The 17,675-nt window shown below is 41.9% G+C and overlaps 1 protein-coding gene across 4 annotated transcripts; it reads right to left on the bottom strand.

Moving 5' to 3' along the window:
- Nucleotides 1-2,662: 2,662 nt before the first annotated feature.
- Nucleotides 2,663-17,267, bottom strand: nvl (nuclear VCP like). Of its 4 annotated transcripts, none has more exons than XM_026354761.1 (24): nt 17,178-17,267; nt 15,981-16,039; nt 15,442-15,512; nt 14,186-14,238; nt 13,891-13,978; nt 13,716-13,788; nt 13,202-13,438; nt 12,874-12,976; nt 10,958-11,034; nt 10,658-10,792; nt 10,224-10,325; nt 9,889-10,006; nt 9,498-9,642; nt 8,975-9,278; nt 8,571-8,792; nt 8,198-8,302; nt 6,231-6,293; nt 5,952-6,071; nt 5,370-5,469; nt 4,840-4,946; nt 4,587-4,663; nt 4,332-4,423; nt 4,006-4,103; nt 2,663-2,859 (listed from the first exon to the last, which is right to left on the bottom strand). In XM_026354761.1, exons 2-24 carry the CDS (start codon nt 16,035-16,037, stop codon nt 2,815-2,817), a joined length of 2,592 nt encoding a protein of 863 aa, XP_026210546.1. In that variant the 5' UTR covers nt 16,038-16,039; nt 17,178-17,267; the 3' UTR covers nt 2,663-2,814. The 4 variants fall into 4 exon arrangements, with proteins under 4 accessions (XP_026210546.1, XP_026210547.1, XP_026210545.1 ...); XM_026354762.1 differs by having other exon boundaries at nt 17,074-17,210; XM_026354760.1 differs by lacking the exon at nt 17,178-17,267 and adding an exon at nt 16,641-17,064.
- Nucleotides 17,268-17,675: the final 408 nt, after the last annotated feature.

The raw sequence follows: 17,675 nt of genomic DNA, 5'->3' as shown, positions 1-17,675 counted from the left end.
GGTGGCTGTGAAAATAGCTTATCAACAGTGCTAACAACATAGAGGTCACCTGATGATGAAGGCAGTGTGACGTGGTCAGAAGGTGCAGAGCAAACGGGTAAGTTGACCTTGAGTAAAGAATGTTTTCACCTTTGTGTGAATGTGACTTCAGATGCTCAGGGGAACAAAGGGGAACAGTTAACCCCAATGACACGTTCCAGTCTGTGTAATAAAATGTTGTGATCTATGGTGTCAAAGCACTAAGATCTAACATGATGAGTAAAGTTTAAGAAGCATTGGTGCTATGTGTGTACTATGATGTACTCTTGCAACCATCTTAAGGGAGCTGTCTTTCCTAAGTACTAAAGTACTTAGTACTTAAGTTTCTGAAAAGAAACCTGGGGTTGTTCTAATTTTTCTCTATTAATGATGAATGTGTTTCTGGTGTAGTTGGGGGCTTCTTTAGATATTATCAAACTATCTTTCTAAGCAAATAAATTAGTGGACGCCACCTTTCCAGTTTTTGTGATGTGATCTAAATTCAAATAATAAAAACTGGTGAGACAAAAGAGGGCTTCGGGGGAAAAATATTAAGCATTCAGTTTTAACCCATATGTCTAGAGAAGATTGAGGGTGTGATTAAAGCAGTGAGTGGATTTATTTCCATTTTGAGTAAGAGCACAATGATCTGCTACTGTTCTGTTATCTGGGCTCTATGACCTCTCCCTCTGCTCAGTAAACTTTTCTTTATTCAACCACTGTTTGACTGCACACATGCTACTGATAGCTGTAGTGTATATACGCGCACATTTTACTGCTGTTCTTTATCAAACTGGAGCTCCACCCGTCACAGTGACCACGGCTTTGGCCACTTGGTTGACAACATCGATGTCTTCACTTGCCTATATTTTTATATAGCTGACTCCCACATGCTGTCATACATGTGGGTCACACTGGGTTAAACATCAGTTTGAAACTATTTTCTAAAGATGATTGGTAGCAGCAAAATATGAACACTATAATATTCATATTATAGGCTTCATATTCTCCTACATTAGCTTCTCTCCATTGGCTCCCTGTCAAAACCCGAATTGAACTTATAATTCTTTACCAATGATTAAGCTCCATTGTATCTTAAATATCGCATAGTTCCATCATTTCCCAGCAGAAGACATTGCTCTCAGAGTGCAGGTCTACTTATTCAGAGGACTATGAGATAGCTAAAAGTGCCATATTAAAAGCTTATGAGCTAGTACCACCAATGCTTTAGGGGCTTTGCAAAGGTCGACAAACAAACTTAGGTCGAATTTGCTAATAAATAAGAACATCTTTTCAATACATGGTGTGAGTCTCAAAAGAAGGAAACTAAAGAAGGACTTGGGAAAAATGATTATATTGAAAAAATGTAACTTCCTCATGCAGTTCGCACATATCTCAATGAGCACGACGTGTCAACAATAGATTAAGCTGCAGCTCTAGCTGCTGAACAAATTGTGACAAAGGTCAGGATGAGCACAAGAGGAAGTTTAGAACTGGCTCCTGTGACAGATTCTCATTTTCTTCCAAACCTGTAGCTCTAGTAACGACTGGAACCTTAGTTCCCTGTCTTGACTCAAAACTGTGTCAAACTGTAGAAAGGCCTAATGAGAAAATCCCACCTGCACCTTTACATTCTGTTCCTGGAGCACTCTTCCAAAAATTAAAACTGGAAATGAGTGTTCATTAACAATCATAAGCGCAGCTGCTTGATTCCCTGGAGCCATTCCAACACAGAAGATTACAGCTAAAGTAGTTTGAAAGACGTCAGCGTCTTTACACTTTTTGGACTTTCAAAGTTAGTCCAAAGTGTAAGAGACGGATTTCATGTCTCAGGTGTTTTAGCAATTGTCTATTCAGCACCCTCTGCTTATCATCCAGAGTCAAAGGGAGCCCTAGAGAGGTTCCACTAAACACTCACAGCCATGTTGAGGACATAGTTTAGAGTTCAGAAAAGACTGGGATGATGTTGTCCCCTTGCTTCTCTTTGCAGCTAGTTATCAAGGAGTCTCTGGGTTTCAGCCCAGCTGAACTTGTATTTGGCCTGGGGTACTCTGAAGTCACTTAAAGAGAAATGCTTGGCAAACCAGTCTCTCTGCAAACCCTCCTCATTTTGTAGGCAACTTTCAATACAAGCTTTCAAATTGGCTCATTGTGCTTCAGCAGCCATGTTACCAGCCACCTTGTTTTGGTTGTTCTTTTGTTGCTTTACCTGCAATGAATTCAATTTTGAAAGACTGGAGGACAATAAATAATAACAAATAGGACTGTTTTTTGACTTTTCCAGTTTGCATCAGTGAGGCTAGGAATGAGGCACTTTGCTTATGCATTTAATTAATTGCTTATGGTTCCTAGAGTTTCCAGATGTAGAATGGGAGCAAAGCCTCTAACTATCAAGCTCCTCTCCTGTTCAGGTTCAGGAGGTAGACGTTCTCTACAGTTAAGACTAGACTAGACTAGACTAGAACCTCTTTTTATAAAAGCTACACCTGCTGAGCCACTGTCATCTCTTAGTCGTCGTTTCAGATCCTACAAACATGCCCAGTGTTTTTTGATTTAGTGACATATAAGCTAAATTGAATTGTGATTGAATCAAAATTTGATAACAGTGTAATCTAAGAATCAGAATATATGCCACATGTTTGGCCTCCACACACTTTTTATTAGTATAATTCAACAAAAATAAAACGTGTAGGCATATAGGATATCTGAATGCTGGCTAATAATTAGTCACTAATTAGTCACATTGAAACATTGAGGTGTTGCTTGTGAGCTCTGTGGGTCTGGTCTCTGGTGTGGTCATCTGCTGAGGGATTCTTTTAGCTGCTCATACATCCTCTGGTCCTACAGAGAAAACAAAGATAAAATAACTGTTTGTGTGACACATACAAAGGCAGAGCATCCTCTACAAGCCCAGATCAAGGACATCAAGCTCTGTGTCTCCAGTCACCTTTGACAATAATCATCAGCTGACTTGACTGTAAACCAGCACAGAGTTCTGATTACAGTCTATCAACAGTTCAGTCTGAAAGAACTGTGCAGAGAGCTGCCCATATTTTAATGTGACAGTGTTTAGTGTGGGAAGAGTCGGACTGGTTGTCCTGCTACTTGATAGTAGTAAGGTTATGTGGGACCCTGATCCCATATACATCTCAAGGACCAGGAACCTTTTGGGAAACTAGAAACAATTGGGGACGGAGCCGGCAATTCTGAGCATCACTGATCACATACCATAACTTTTACACACCCAGCACTTTTAAAAACTCACTGCACATAGGAGTTGTATTCTGTTAATGATGAAGTACATTTATTGTTGTAAAAAGTTACAGACAGACTCCCTTTTGTATTATATATATATCAGTGCTTAATCTTCCCAGACTCTGGCCCTTTTATCAAAACCAAAATTACAAATAACTATACAAATTTCAACATTCATAATTCCCTGCATTTGGCTGCATCTTTATCACAGGTATATATGTAGCCCGTCTCTTGCTGAGGTTGTCTAGGACACACTTGACCATCCTTCTGTGCTCTGATTTGTCCCTGACGGGCTAAGTGCAGTCAACCCGCAGGCCCATGATAATTGTCTGATTGCCTGTTGTATGTTAGCAGAAGTGATGCGGCAGTAATGAAATCTGAACACAGGGGGTCTGCTGAGCACGTTGAGGACACTTGTATATGGAAAGGTGTGAACAGTGATGCGTCTCAGATGATCCAATCTGATCGCCCAAGATGATTATCAAAACTAAATTTGAACAGAATATTAAGACGCATCAGGTAACATATGAAGACCTGCAACAGGACAGTGTATCCCTGCTGTACCCACTGCTGATCAGGTATGTCAGGTTAATCCTCAACTCATCTCAGATGAGGGTGGAGTGGGGGAGGACAAAGTGAAATGGTATCTTTCATCTTCACAATAACTCAATACATGTTATCCAGAGCACCTACAGTAGGGCAGGGATAGCGCCATGATTTACACTTTCTTACCTTTTTGGACACTGATGGACGAACTTTCTTGAAGGCATCCTCAAAGTTCTCTTTGCTGACTCTGATGTCAGAGACGGGCCCGGAAGAATATGTGTGACCTGTGTGTAACAATGAGCACACCTTTAAGTCAATGACTAAATCAATTCTGTAGAGATACATGCACAGCATTTAATTGCCACATGTCAAACTAACCACAGCTCAGCAGTAACTTGAAACCATTGGAATCTTCACAATCACTACTTCCTGACCCATTTTTGGTTTCACAGCTCTGTCTGTCTCTAAATATTTTATACTGTAGAGGTATGCAGGAATGGGAGTCGGGTTACCAGATGACGTAGCTGGGGAATGCTGTGACTTGAGAAAAGCTCTCAGGGCATTAACAGATGCTTCCCTCACCAACGCCATTAAGTCAGCTCCGCTGGAAACAACACAAACAGTTCGGATCAATTGGCGTCACATGTTTGGATCATACCGTCAGTTTTGCGATCACCAAGAACACTGACAAAAACATTTCAACCTCAAGCACAAGCACAAGCCAGTTCACTTAGACTAAAAGCACCTTGAAGAGAAACAGAACTTACGTGAAGCAATCACAGCGGTCATCGAAGGCGATGTCTTTGAGGCTGACATCCTGCTCCAGCTGAGGTTTGGTCCCCTCCTACAATATACCAGTCCAAGATCACTTACCATGAAGAGTTGTTTCTGTACATTACAAACTGGTCTGCAAGGTGGTTACCCTAGCTTAGCACAAAGATTCGGGGCAGATTGTAACAGCCTTTCCCTTGGAAAAATTCCACAAAATATTCAGAGAGCTGGTATCTTATTACCACCTACCTTAGTAATAGTGAGCAGGATGGCATGGCGATCTGCTGGAGGTGGCAGACCCACGTACAAGGTTTTATCTAGACGACCTGGCCTCAGTATGGCAGGGTCAATGATATCTGGCAAGAGACATTCAGTGTGAAGAACAACTACTAATGCATTTAGTTCAAAATCCCTGATACCGGTTGAAAAATAAAGTATGGTATTGATGAAATAGAGAAAATACTAAAAAAAAATAATACTAAAAATTACAAAAATTAACGTGATAGTAAAAGTAAACATAAAAGTTCCTCAGCAGCCCTTTAGAGCTGCTGTAGGTGGAGCTACTGTAGCTTAGGTTATTTACAGTGGGATAGTTTAGTCCAGATGCTTCTCAAAGTGTCAGGACAGTACTTGGAAGAAGCACTTTTCACATTTTAAATGTGAATCTGTCCTCTGCATAACCATAATGTTAGACGTCAGACATTCTGTCAGCTGCCTTTCCAGTCTCAAGAACCCAGAAGCTGGAAATCTGAGGGGTCTGACGGGAGCTCGGTCTCTACCTGGTCTATTAGTCGCAGCCATGATGAAGACCTGTCTTCGTGTCTCTAAGCCGTCCATTTCTGTGAGGAGTTGGTTGACCACCCGCACGCTGGCTCCTGACTGAACACACACACACACACACACACACACACACACACACACACACACACAGTTTTGTTTTTCCACTGTGTGAGGTTATTCATTGACCTCACACTGCATTCTGTAGCCCTTTACTCTAGGCCCTCTAGGCCATGTTAATCTACCTTACCCTAACCATAACCATCACAATTAACTGCCTCCTCCCACACAAACCTAAATCTAATCTTAACCCTAAAACCTACTCTTAACACCGAAATTGCTCTTTAAACATCTCGGAGAGAAAGTCCTCACTTTGTAACCTCACAATGATAGCCACACACACACACACTCTTTAAAGGCAGTTAAAATATCATCTGCTGCTTTATCCTGACCTTATCATGCATCTAGATTGAGCAACTGACAGGATGCTCCACGATGAAGTGGGTGCACATGTTGTATTGTACAGTATCATGTTTTGACGCACAGGGATTCCTTCCTGACACAAAACATCTACCTCCTCTCACCTCGTGGCCCGAGCGCCGAGGGCACAGAGCGTCGATCTCGTCAAAAAATATGACACAAGGGGCCGAGTTGCGTCCTCTCTGGAAGACCTGTCTGACAGCTCGCTCGCTCTCTCCAACATACTGTGTAGACAGACATTTATCAGTTAAAGCAAACAGCTTTTCCTAACACAAGTTATCTTTATCAGTTGCTGTCTGTTGGCTGTGCCATCTGCTTCTGGAAAATGTTACTGCACAGGCAGCCTCACCACATCATTATTTTCCTGCAGTTTAATCACTCACCATGTTGAGCAGCTCTGGACCCTTGACTGAGATGAAGTTGAGGCCTGATTCATTGGCTACCGCCTGTCAGGGGACATACAGTGGGACAGAGTGAGACACATTTAGATAGCCAGGTGACGAGTGCCTATACTCATCAAATATATAAGGAGATCCCAATCCCAATGTTCAAATAGACGGATCTGATTTTAAGCAACAAATTATCATCATATTTCTCCACATAGAAAGTTATTTTGTTCATGATGTTCCCGGAGGAATGACATTTTAGGAAAATGCTAGAACTATTTCCTCCAAATGGTACTTCTGGACTGTTTCGTGTCGTTTTCACAGCTTCACCGTAGAACTGTGCTCAGTAACTTGCACCAACACATATCACTTCTGGCGTAACCACCTCCTAAAACCACAGCCTGTGCTCTTTACATTTCTGTTTGGACACAGATTAAAGTCATAACCCCTCCCTTTCTGCCTGCCACTGTGCAACCTGCCCTCTACAGGTATGAGTGTAATGTTTTGGCTAAGCAGCCAGCAGCCCTGCAGGTTTTTGGTGTGGTTCAGTCATTCATTTAAAAATAACTTTATTGTGCCTAAAGGGCACTTGTACAGTAACACAGACAATACAGGACAGCATCAAACATAGAGAACATAAAAGGAGAAATCTAATTATAAATGCCATAGTCATAAAAATGTGTTTGTGTCAGTTGCTCCTGGCTAATGGCTGCCTAAACAAATAACCTGAAGGCAATTTGTGAAACTCTGGATGGAGGAGATGGAGCTGTCAGACAGGACGGAGTGTACTTTTATGCAGCTGTCATACAGACTGCTTAATTAAATCCAACTGATTGTATTACTAACCTTAACCAACCTTTTCTTTGACGGGATGTTTGTATTGGTTCAGGAAACCTCTGTTGACTGAAGTTTAAAAAACGAATTAAAAATGCAACCAGGTCAACAACCTGCTCTAGGTTTGTAGAAATTAAAAGTCTGCACCATCCTTTGTTCCTCAAAGACAGAGCATATATGACAAGAATGAACCTAAATATTGGAACGTAACCTTCATTTTTAATCTCCCTCTGCAGAGAGTGGAGCTCCAAAGCATTTCCATAGAAATTAATAGAAAGGTCAGGCTGGAGTTTGCCAAAAAGAACTTCTAAAATTCAAGGGGGTTTTATAGACTGATGAGACAAAGATTAACGTTTACCAGAGTGACTGAAAGGCTAAAATTTGGAGAAAGAAAGAATCTGCTCATAACTCCAGGCATACAATCTCATCACGGTGAGTCGGTCATGAAACACGGTAGAGGTAATGCTTGCATGGCTTCTGGTCAGACAGACTCATTAATCTTCATTGATGATCTAACACGTAATGGCAGCAGCCAAATACACTCAGTAGTCTACAGAAACATTTGATCTGCCAATTTAAAGAAAGATGCAACCAAACTGATAGCGAGTTCATCAAGGGCAAGAAGTGTGAGGTTTTAGACTGGACAAGTTCATCTCCAGGCTTAAACCCTATAGCAGAGCATTTTACCTGCTAAATAGGAATCTGAAGGGAGTAACCACCCAAAACAAACAACTGAAAGAGGCTGCAAAAATGCTAAGAAATTGGTGATGTCAGTGGGTCACAGGCTTGATGCAATTACTGCATGCATATAACTAAATATTAAGTCTTATGCACTTTAATCTACTGCAAGTCTACATTCTCTAATACTTTTGTTCTCATGAAAATGGGTATGTTCAAGTCAAAGATGCTATCTTCTATGTTGTGTATCGGATCCAGATGTAAACACATGAAAATAAAAGCTGATATGTTGACACTGTTCCAATACCAATCCAAAAAAAGATTCAACCACAACTTGCAGGTGAAGAATGTCTACTTCAATATATTAAATAGCAAAAAGAAGTTGGACTAAACTGAACATTTGGGGACTGAACACTTGTCCTAAATGCTAGGTAGCATGAAAACTATACTACCTTGGCCAGCAATGTTTTTCCACATCCTGGAGGTCCAGCCAGCAACACTCCAGAAGGAGCACTGAGTCCCAGAGCTCTGAACTGCTCTGGAGAATGCACAGGAGCCTGCAGAACACACACGCACACACACACACACGCGCGCGCGCACACACACACACACACACACACACACACAATGAGTACATATATGAGTACATGCAAGTGATGCTGAACCAGGTAGGTCCATGCCACCACTGGACTGGACCTGAAATGTGGATGAAGTTTTTCTCCAGGTTGTTCTTTCATTCAATTTTTATCATACATTTATGATTATAAACTTGTGGTCAGCTGAGCCTCATTTGTCTCAAACCAAGTATCAAAATCCAGTTTTTACCAGTATGGCCATGGTGAGCTCCTCTCTAATGTCCTGCAGGGCTCCCACGTCTTCCCAGGTGACGTCAGGCACAGTAGCGAAGCCCTCCCTCTTGGCTGAGGGCTGAACACTGGCCAGAGCGTCCTGGAAGTCTGACATGAGAATGGACAAGCCAGCTAGCTCTTCCTCTGACAGTGTCTCTGTGTTCTTCAGCAGAAGCAGCAGGTGCCACAGCTCCCCCTGCTGGATAGTACAACACTGTTACAAATCTCACACCAACTGACAATAGAAACCAATAGCTGCGTGGCAGGCTGCCTTGGAAAATGGTGGTCAGTAATGTCAAGCTTATTATTACGGTGACTATAGATCACATGTAATGAACCCACACCGTCATGGCACTGTAGGCCCACCCATATATACTGAACCTGCTGTCTTGACTCTTCTTGACATCCTTGGCTGATGTTTGATATCTGCTGCTCTTTGACAGGTCCATCTGTAACAGCGGACTCGGGCTGAACTCTGCTTGTTAGTTGATTATTAGAAGAGCTTTGGCTTTGGCTCTCTGGTTGTCCTCTTAACTCTAGGAGAACCCTGTTGACAGCACTCATGGCGGCTTCGCGGCACAGAGCCATGAGGTCAGCACCCACATAACCTGGGGTGAGCCGGGCCAGCTGCTGGTAGTTGAAGTCCTCTGGCAGTTTCAGCTTTCGACACAGTGTCTTCAAGATCCTGACAGAGCAAAGAGCATTCTGTTAAAGTCTAGGGCTATGAGATCCAGTTAATGGTGATTTGAGCTGATCCAGCAATTTTTAAAGTTAATTTACTTTTGTGCACTATGGTTACCAGATATTCAGATTGAAAAGTTAGACATCATTCTATATGGAATCTATGGAGCTATGATAAAACCAGCAAAAAGATCATCATTTGTTTATAAGATAAATGGCTGACCTGAGACGAGCTGCTTCATCTGGGATACCCAGGCAGATCTCTCTATCGAAGCGCCCGGCTCTGCGCAGCGCAGGGTCCAGGGAGTCCGGCCTGTTGGTGGCGCCAATGACCAGAACCTGAGCTGTCACTGTCAGACTGTTTAAGTCTGACAGAAAAACATGAAAAATGAAATTTAATGTGTGAGAGACCAACTTGTTTCACTTCAGACTTTAAGGTTTCCTAAAATGTCCAAAGGTAGATTAGGACTAACATAGCTGCCATTCTACTGGGATCAGCGACTATAAAACATCTCCCATACTGCCAAAGTTTGTATGTGATTATTATACATTGCATTGGCTCAACAGTAAGTGGTCAGTGTCAGGTGAAACAGTCTGAAGGCAGTGTCTGGTACCATCCATGCAGGTGAGTAGCTGGGCTACAATCCTCCTCTCCATGTCTTTAGAGGCCACCTCTCTCTTTGGGGTGATTGCATCGATCTCATCTATGAACAGGATACATGGGGCAGAGCTCTGCATAAGTAGAAAAGAACCAGGGATGTTCAGAGAGCAACATGTGGCTAGGCCTCATATGTCAACGCTGAGACCACTAAACTCCAATCAGTAGTTTATATGTTCCATTAAAATGTAGGATATACAACATTTTCCCAAAAGAGGTGCGGTGGTCCAGAAAAAAAGATTTAGAAACTGCTGGTCTAGAATGATAGCACAGGAGAAAAGTGCTACTGACCAAAGCCAGGTCAAACAGCTCTCTGAGCTTCTGCTCAGACTCGCCGCTCACTCCCGACACCAGCTCCGGAGCAGACACTTTCAACATGGGCAGCTGCAGCTCCTGAAACACACAAACACAACTCTGTGTCACAAACCCCATCTGACCAGACTGAAACTGTAAAGTAACTGATACTGTTCACACTCCAGACACATGTTTAGTATCTAGTAGGCCACCGTAAATATGTGGACCAGGTTAGGCTCTCCTGTTTAATCTGTATTTTAATAATCTCTGACCTGAATGCGTCTGTCTTTTAGTTAAAAGATATTTAAAATTATTCTAGAGCAGTATCACAACATGCGATATAGCACCACTTTCTTTAGGTAATAAGGTAAAAGGACTGATATTTTATCTGGGACCTCTTATGCTGCTCACTCTCCAGTTTCAGCACTCACCCCAGCCACTGCCTGGGCCAGCAGGGTCTTTCCACAGCCGGGAGGTCCGTGTAGGAGGAAGCCCCTCGGAGGAACCATTCCCAGCTGCTGGTACACCTCTGGGTGTCGCATGTGGATCAGGAGCTTACACACGTTCTAAAGTGTAATAAATAGGTGGAAATAACATTACAAACAGAGCACAGCTTGGTTAAGTGAAAGCCTCACTGTGTGGCCTTTGAAGCTTTAAAGCACTGCAGCCATCCTCATTTTACCAGGAGACATTTGGAACAGTAAAGTAGCAGGGTTCCACCTGGTACTAACCGTTAATGTCTCTTCGTTACCTCCTACGTCTTCAAACTTGAGAGTGGGATACTGCAGCTCTGGAGACTTTGAATTTGCTGAGAAATAATTCATAAAGAAAAAAAAAAACACTTATTAGAGACAATTGAGGGCCACAAGCACAGCACTGTGCAAAAGTCCTAGGCACCATTTGCTTAGTTTTTTTTTTACCTATACTATGATGACCATATTTATTTATTTCTCAGTTAGAAACACAGAAGGTGGTTTACTGGCTGCTTTTTCTGGCAAGAAAAAGACTATGGATAGATCAACTTGGCATCCACATGAAGCTGCAAGATGCTGAGCTAGGTCCTTGCTGGACATCAGGTCTCTCAAAGAAGAAACTCTGAGATCTTCCACTATATATTACATTTTGTCCTTGACCTCTTCAGAAACCTCTACAGAGGTCACACTAAATATTTGTCACTCTAATACTGTGTACATATTGTACACACAGCGCCCCATATTGACAGAAAAACATTTTTGCAGATTTATTAAAAAAGAAAAACTGAAATAGCACATGGTCATAAGTATTCAGACCCTTTGCTCTAACACTCATATTTAACTCAGGCGCTGTCCATTTCTTCTGATCATCCTTGAGATGGTTCTACACCTTCATTTGAGTCCAGCTGTCTTTGATTATACTGATTGGACTTGATTAGGAAAGCCACACACCTGTCTATATAAGACCTTACAGCTCACAGTGCATGTCAGAGCAAATCATGATGTCAAAGGAACTGTCTGAAGAGCTCAGAGACTGAATTGTGGCAAGGCACAGATCTGGCCAAGGTTACAAAAATTTTTTTGCTGCACTTAAGGTTCCTAAGAGCACAGTAGCCTCCATAACCCTTACATGGAAGACGTTTGGGAAACTGAGGTATCGGGGGAAAAGAGCCTTGGTGAGAGAGGTAAAGAAGAACCCAAAGATCACTGTGGCTAAGCTCCAGAGATGCAGTTGGGAGACGGGAGAAAGTTGTAGAAAGTCAACCATCACTGCAGCCCTCCACCAGTCGGGGCTTTATGGCAGAGTGGCCCGATGGATGCCTCTCCTCAGTGCAAGACACATGAAAGCCTGCATGGAGTTTGCTAAAAAACACCTGAAGGACTCCAAGATGGATGGAGACATAAGATTCTCTGGTCTGATGAGACCAAGATAGAACGTTTTGGCCTTAATTCTAAGAGGTATGTGTGAAGAAAACCAGGCACTGCTCATCACCTGTCCAATACAGTATCAACAGTGAAGCATGGTGGTGGCAGCATCATGCTGTGCGGGGGTTTTTCAGCTGCAGGGACAGGACTACTGGTTTCAATTGAGGGAAAGATGAATGCGGCCAAGTTCAGGGATATCCTGGATGAAAACCTTCTCCAGAGTGCTCAGGACCTCAGACTGGGCTGAAGGTTCACCTTCTAACAAGACAATGATCCTAAGCACACACCTAAAATAACGAAGGAGTGGCTTCACAACAGCTCTGTGACTGTTCTTGAATGACCCAGCCAGAGCCCTGACCTAAACCCCATTGAGCATCTCTGGAGAGACCTGAAAATGGCTGTCCACCAACATTTACCATCCAACCTGACGCAACTGGAGAGGATCTGCAAGGAGGAATGGCAGAGGATCCCCAAACGCAGGTGTGAAAAACTTGTTGCATCTTTCCCAAAAAGACTCATGGCTGTATTAGATCAAAAGGGTGCTTCTACTAAATACTGAACAAAGGGTCTGAATACTTATGACCATGTGCTATCTTATATTGGTCTAAGCCTTTTTACCAGCGCTGTATATTTATTTATAATGAAAATGTTGCAGCTCTGTCTATATGAAGATCATCACTGTGTGTTCAGTAACAGCTGAACCATCTATACTTATATATACCATCTATAGAAATTAGACAGTGCACTACCTTTTTTGTTTAGAGTGCGAGCTTCTGTTGTTTCATTGGAGCTCTTTATCCTTTTCTTAGACTTTCTGTGCGACTTCTCAGGCTCCAAAATGGGCACATCTGTCTGCAGTGAGCAGAAAAAGACATGGGTGTCAATACATGAGATGAATCCCACCAGCTTAACACACAGTATTAAGTAAATGTCAATCAGAGGGTTAGATGATCCCATCTCAAGTCCCTGACACGCATCTCTTCCCTCACTTGTGTCTCAGACTCTCCCAGTCAAAACATAAGTTAGAGGAAATCAGGATCAGGGTGTTGCACAGACATGGCCTGCTAAGGTACTTACATTCTTAACTGTATTAGTAGGCTCTTCATCACACAGGTCAATGAGGACGCTGCTCTTCTCAGGTCCTCTGCCTCTATCGATGAACCAGCCTCCTGTGGAAACCAATGTCCCTGTGCTGGCAGTGGGGTTGGCTCTGCCCACTGCTGGACTGTTGGCTGTGGGCTGGTCTCTCCTGGGTGAGTCAGGGTTTCCCTTCCGGTACAGAGATGTGAGGGAGCTGTTCATGTGGTTACTAGGCTGTGTAAAAAAAAAAAAAAAAGCAGTAACGAGGACCAATAGGAGATCAGATGATTGATTCCCTAACATGTTTTTACATCTTTGCAGTCTTATTGTTTTGATGATCTATGTGTTGCTTAAGGACCCTGAATTGTGCAGCAGTAGCGGAGCTGCTAAGTGCTCACTGAGTGCTAATATGTGATAATGCTTCAACAGTATACAACAAGGGTTGAAGACAAACTACTGTCCCCAAACGTAAGCTGCATGCCCAAGGGTATCGATAAAAATGTCATTTTACCGCATCCTCCAGAATCTGCTCATCAATGTTGAAGGATTCCTCTGAGCTGCTGCTGCTGCTGCTGCTGCCGTCACTGTGGACACAGGTTTTTATTGTATTATTTGTACATTTTGAAAACCGAGTGTGAGCAGAGTAGAGCAAAATGGTCTTACTGACCTGACAGAAAGTCACTTACCCAGTGTCATGGCTGTGCTTGGCTCTCTTAGCCAAGTGTTTGCTCTCCAGTTCATTCAGCCCAGACTCCTTCATGATGGCCTCATACACTAGGAAAAGACAGGAGAGATTATTTAAGTGTCAGACCATGAAAACTGGAACATACTGGTTGTTACCTGATGTTGGAGAGGTTATTTGGGTTTTCTTAGAAATACTGAATATTTAATTTCTTGCCATATTGTCTTTTCTGATGATAATGCCAATAATGTCATAAGTTAGTCAGTGTATTCAAACATCAATCTGCTAAAGCCTCTTACCTTTCTCTACCTGAATCCTGAACGCTGTTTTGTTTCTTCTGCCGTAGTCAGTTCTAAAGATACAAACATGTTTATTACCACATTTTCTGACTTTTCATTTAAACCGAAACATACACTGTAAATATAAACAAAATTAACCACTATTCCCATTTTGGGGTTGCAGTTTATGTTGATGTTTAAATCTGTTCTTTTATACTGACTACAGTTATATAAACTACCAAACCCATCAACTGCTTAAGTGCTTTTTCTTTATTTGTTTCTATATAAGTTTCTTATTAAACTATAATTCAACATCTTTAGTGGGAGAGCTAACAACTCTCACACTATTGTTTTCTTCTCTCTTTATTTTTTATTTTTCTGTTATTAACTAGTGCTTAACGCTTTGTCATAGTCATTCAACTTTCCAAACAGGCTCTTTAGGCGACGCATGCTATTCATTTAATTTCAACTTTGCAACTTTTTATTTCTTATAACGTTTTTCTGGAGAGGTTTTTTTTTTGTTTTTTTAACAAAATTTTGCTCGACTACTTTACTCTTTCTACATAATTTCTGTGGGATTTCTGCTTTTTCCAGAAACTGCCTCTTTTTGAGAGGTCTGATTCTGTTTAAACTGCTGTAACTCAGCACTGTTTTTGTTAAAATGTTTGTTTCAAATAATTTCCACTGGTACACACACACAGCTGAATCCAGTCATGTGATCAAGATCAGCACTTTAAAATAAAGTTTGTCTCCTACCTCACTTGTAAGGTGCTTTGGATGAAAACATCTGCCAAATAACTAAATGTAAATGCAATTGATCCAATTTCATAATGATCAAAATAACACAAATAGCAGCATATAAGCCACTTTTATTCTGACTAACTGTGTCACTTTGTTCTTAATGGATTTTTCCGACAATCTTATTTTTATATCTATCTATTTTGCATCTGTTGGCCATCATGCAGATGGCCAAGCAAATGCTTTGAAACACTGATCAATCTTCAACACAGATGCTTCACTTGATTCAGTAGTTCAGAAAGTTTTGATTTCTTCACCACTGGTTTTCAGGGATGCTACAGAGTGTCAGTTATTTGTGTCACAGGGTGCTCAGGGACTGTACTGTACATTATCAATATTCTGAAATTACCACAAAACAAAACGTATGAACTGAACCATCAACTTAAATTACCATTACATAAATACAAAGTGTTAGTTTATTGGGTATTTTACTAAATTGCAAGACAGACTGAAGAGATTGGAGACAGACAAGAACTTGCCTGTACAGTTTTTGAAGTTCCAGGGCCAAGGCTGAAAGGTCGACATATTCACTGTCGCTGGATGCCAAATACTGAAAACACAATTTAACATACCAGACAGGGTTCACACTCATCATATTTTCATCATATCAACTTCAAAGGATAAAGACAAGAACCTCCTTGCTTTCATGAAAGGGAGAAGCTGTTAGATTTATGTGACATCATCATGTTTATCTCCTTCATTATGTCATATCATTACAGTTTCCGTATTTTTTCCATATTCAGTTAAGACGGCCATCCCCGTCTCCTGTTCAGTGTATCACTACATGTTGGAGATGAATACTAAACCAATAAAGGTAATTATTGCTCTTCTTGGTGATCGACTGATAAAAAGTTTGATTTGTCTTGATTATGATCACTTTTTGTAATTGGTTGAGATGTCATCACGTGTGTGCACGAGGCATAATGTAATACAGCATAGGAGAAAGGGCTTATGTGCATCTACAGATTTATAATATAACACAAACATTTCCAACTTCGCACAATACGACTGAATTTACCTGCTCCACTCTGTGTCGGAGACGACCATCCAACCAGCCTCCACCTCGGTTCTTCATGTCTAAAGTGACCACAGATGTTATTATGAAAAAAGCGGTGTGGATCTTTTAATTACTTTTAAATCTTCCATGTGCTTATTGGTTTAAGCATGTTTGTCAAATGGCAATGATAACCTGCAAGGTGTTGATACCTCCTTCCTAAACATACAATACATGCAGAGTATTAATACATTAATTGATTGCATTTGTACCTCCATACGTACAAGATTTCCCTCTGAATTGTAGTGGAGTAAAAGTGAAAGTAGTAAACTACAGTACAACACCTAAAAAGTGTACTCGAGTACATCACTAAAAGTAAATGTACCAAGCTACCTCCCACCACTGGCTATGGCTACTGTAAAATGTAAGCAAACTGTTAGCAAGCTGTAAGAACCCTGATTTTTCTACTACATGTACCCACCACATTTCTAATTAAGAAAATATATAGGTAGATAATAGGTTAACAATATGAAGTAGGCTACACAGCATTTGTAGTGGCACATTAACAGTGGCAGGGAAGCTGAAACAGACAAGACTTAACCTAAACGCACAGAGCCTGAACAGCTTAAGTCAACCTTTAAAAGCCAGTTTTAACGAGACGTGTTCGTCCCCCTGGTTACTTACCTCAACACAAAAACACCGACAAATTACAACCGGTCACTGATTCCTGCATTAAACTTGCTATAAACTAAAGCCCCGACAACGTGACTGACGATACACCGCTTAGACAGGAAGCAAAAAAATCTGTATTTCCGGGTTAGGGTTTTCAAAATAAAAAGCTGCCTCTCAAACTCTACAAATGACACCTTCATGTATAAAGTACCCTAACACGGGGTTTCCGATGAAGACGTATATTTCCACTTTGTCTAACAGTGCTCCTGACATTCTATACATTTCTAGATTAAATTAATGAAGAAAAATAACAGCATGCCAACACTTCGACTACGCATCCAATTGCTCAGCATGAACATGATAACGCAACGTTCACGTCTTGCACAACTGTAGTTGTGATGTCATCTATATGAAATCTTTCCTTTATGATACAAATACATTCTACCTTACTCATTTGTTAGATATTTGTTTTCTGATGTTCACAGACTAAATTCGCTGTCACACTTCTTCACTGTGAAGAAGAGCGAGCCCGTTCAGAGCTGCTCTCACTTTCACTTCCTCATCAGCTTGTTTGACAGCCACACTTCCTCATTGAAGTTTGACAGGGCGCAGCGTGTGTGTTGGTCGGTGGGACAGTCATGAAGGACGGTGCCGGAGCCGGTGAACCGGCGGACAATTCCCGCGGGGAGCTTTACGACGCTTACGTGAACTTTCACCGTCAGCTGGGTACGAAGGTTGGGACCGTGCCGCGACACGACGCTTCAGGAGAAGGCGACTCAGTACCTGCTGAGGGAACCAGAGCCCAGAGGAGCCTTCACCGTGTTCCCGTTCTACCAGGCGGTGTGCGAGGGCCCTGACTCCCTGAGCAGGGACTGCAGGAAGCACCTGTGCGCCTTCATCAAAGCTACCGAGCTGCTGGAAACCCTCTGCGTCAATCTGTTCCTCCAACCGTGGAAGAAGGAAATTAAGACTCTTAAGGTCGAGTTTCACCTCCTCCTCTTGTTATCTTTTACTTGTTTAGTCTTTTCTTTAACTGCCACCTGCCAG

Source organism: Anabas testudineus, chromosome 15 (genome assembly GCF_900324465.2).
Source record: "Anabas testudineus chromosome 15, fAnaTes1.2, whole genome shotgun sequence".
Classification (NCBI taxonomy): Eukaryota; Metazoa; Chordata; class Actinopteri; order Anabantiformes; family Anabantidae; genus Anabas; species Anabas testudineus.
Note: the sequence above shows the minus strand (reverse complement) of the source record. Positions and strands in the feature narration are given on the sequence as shown.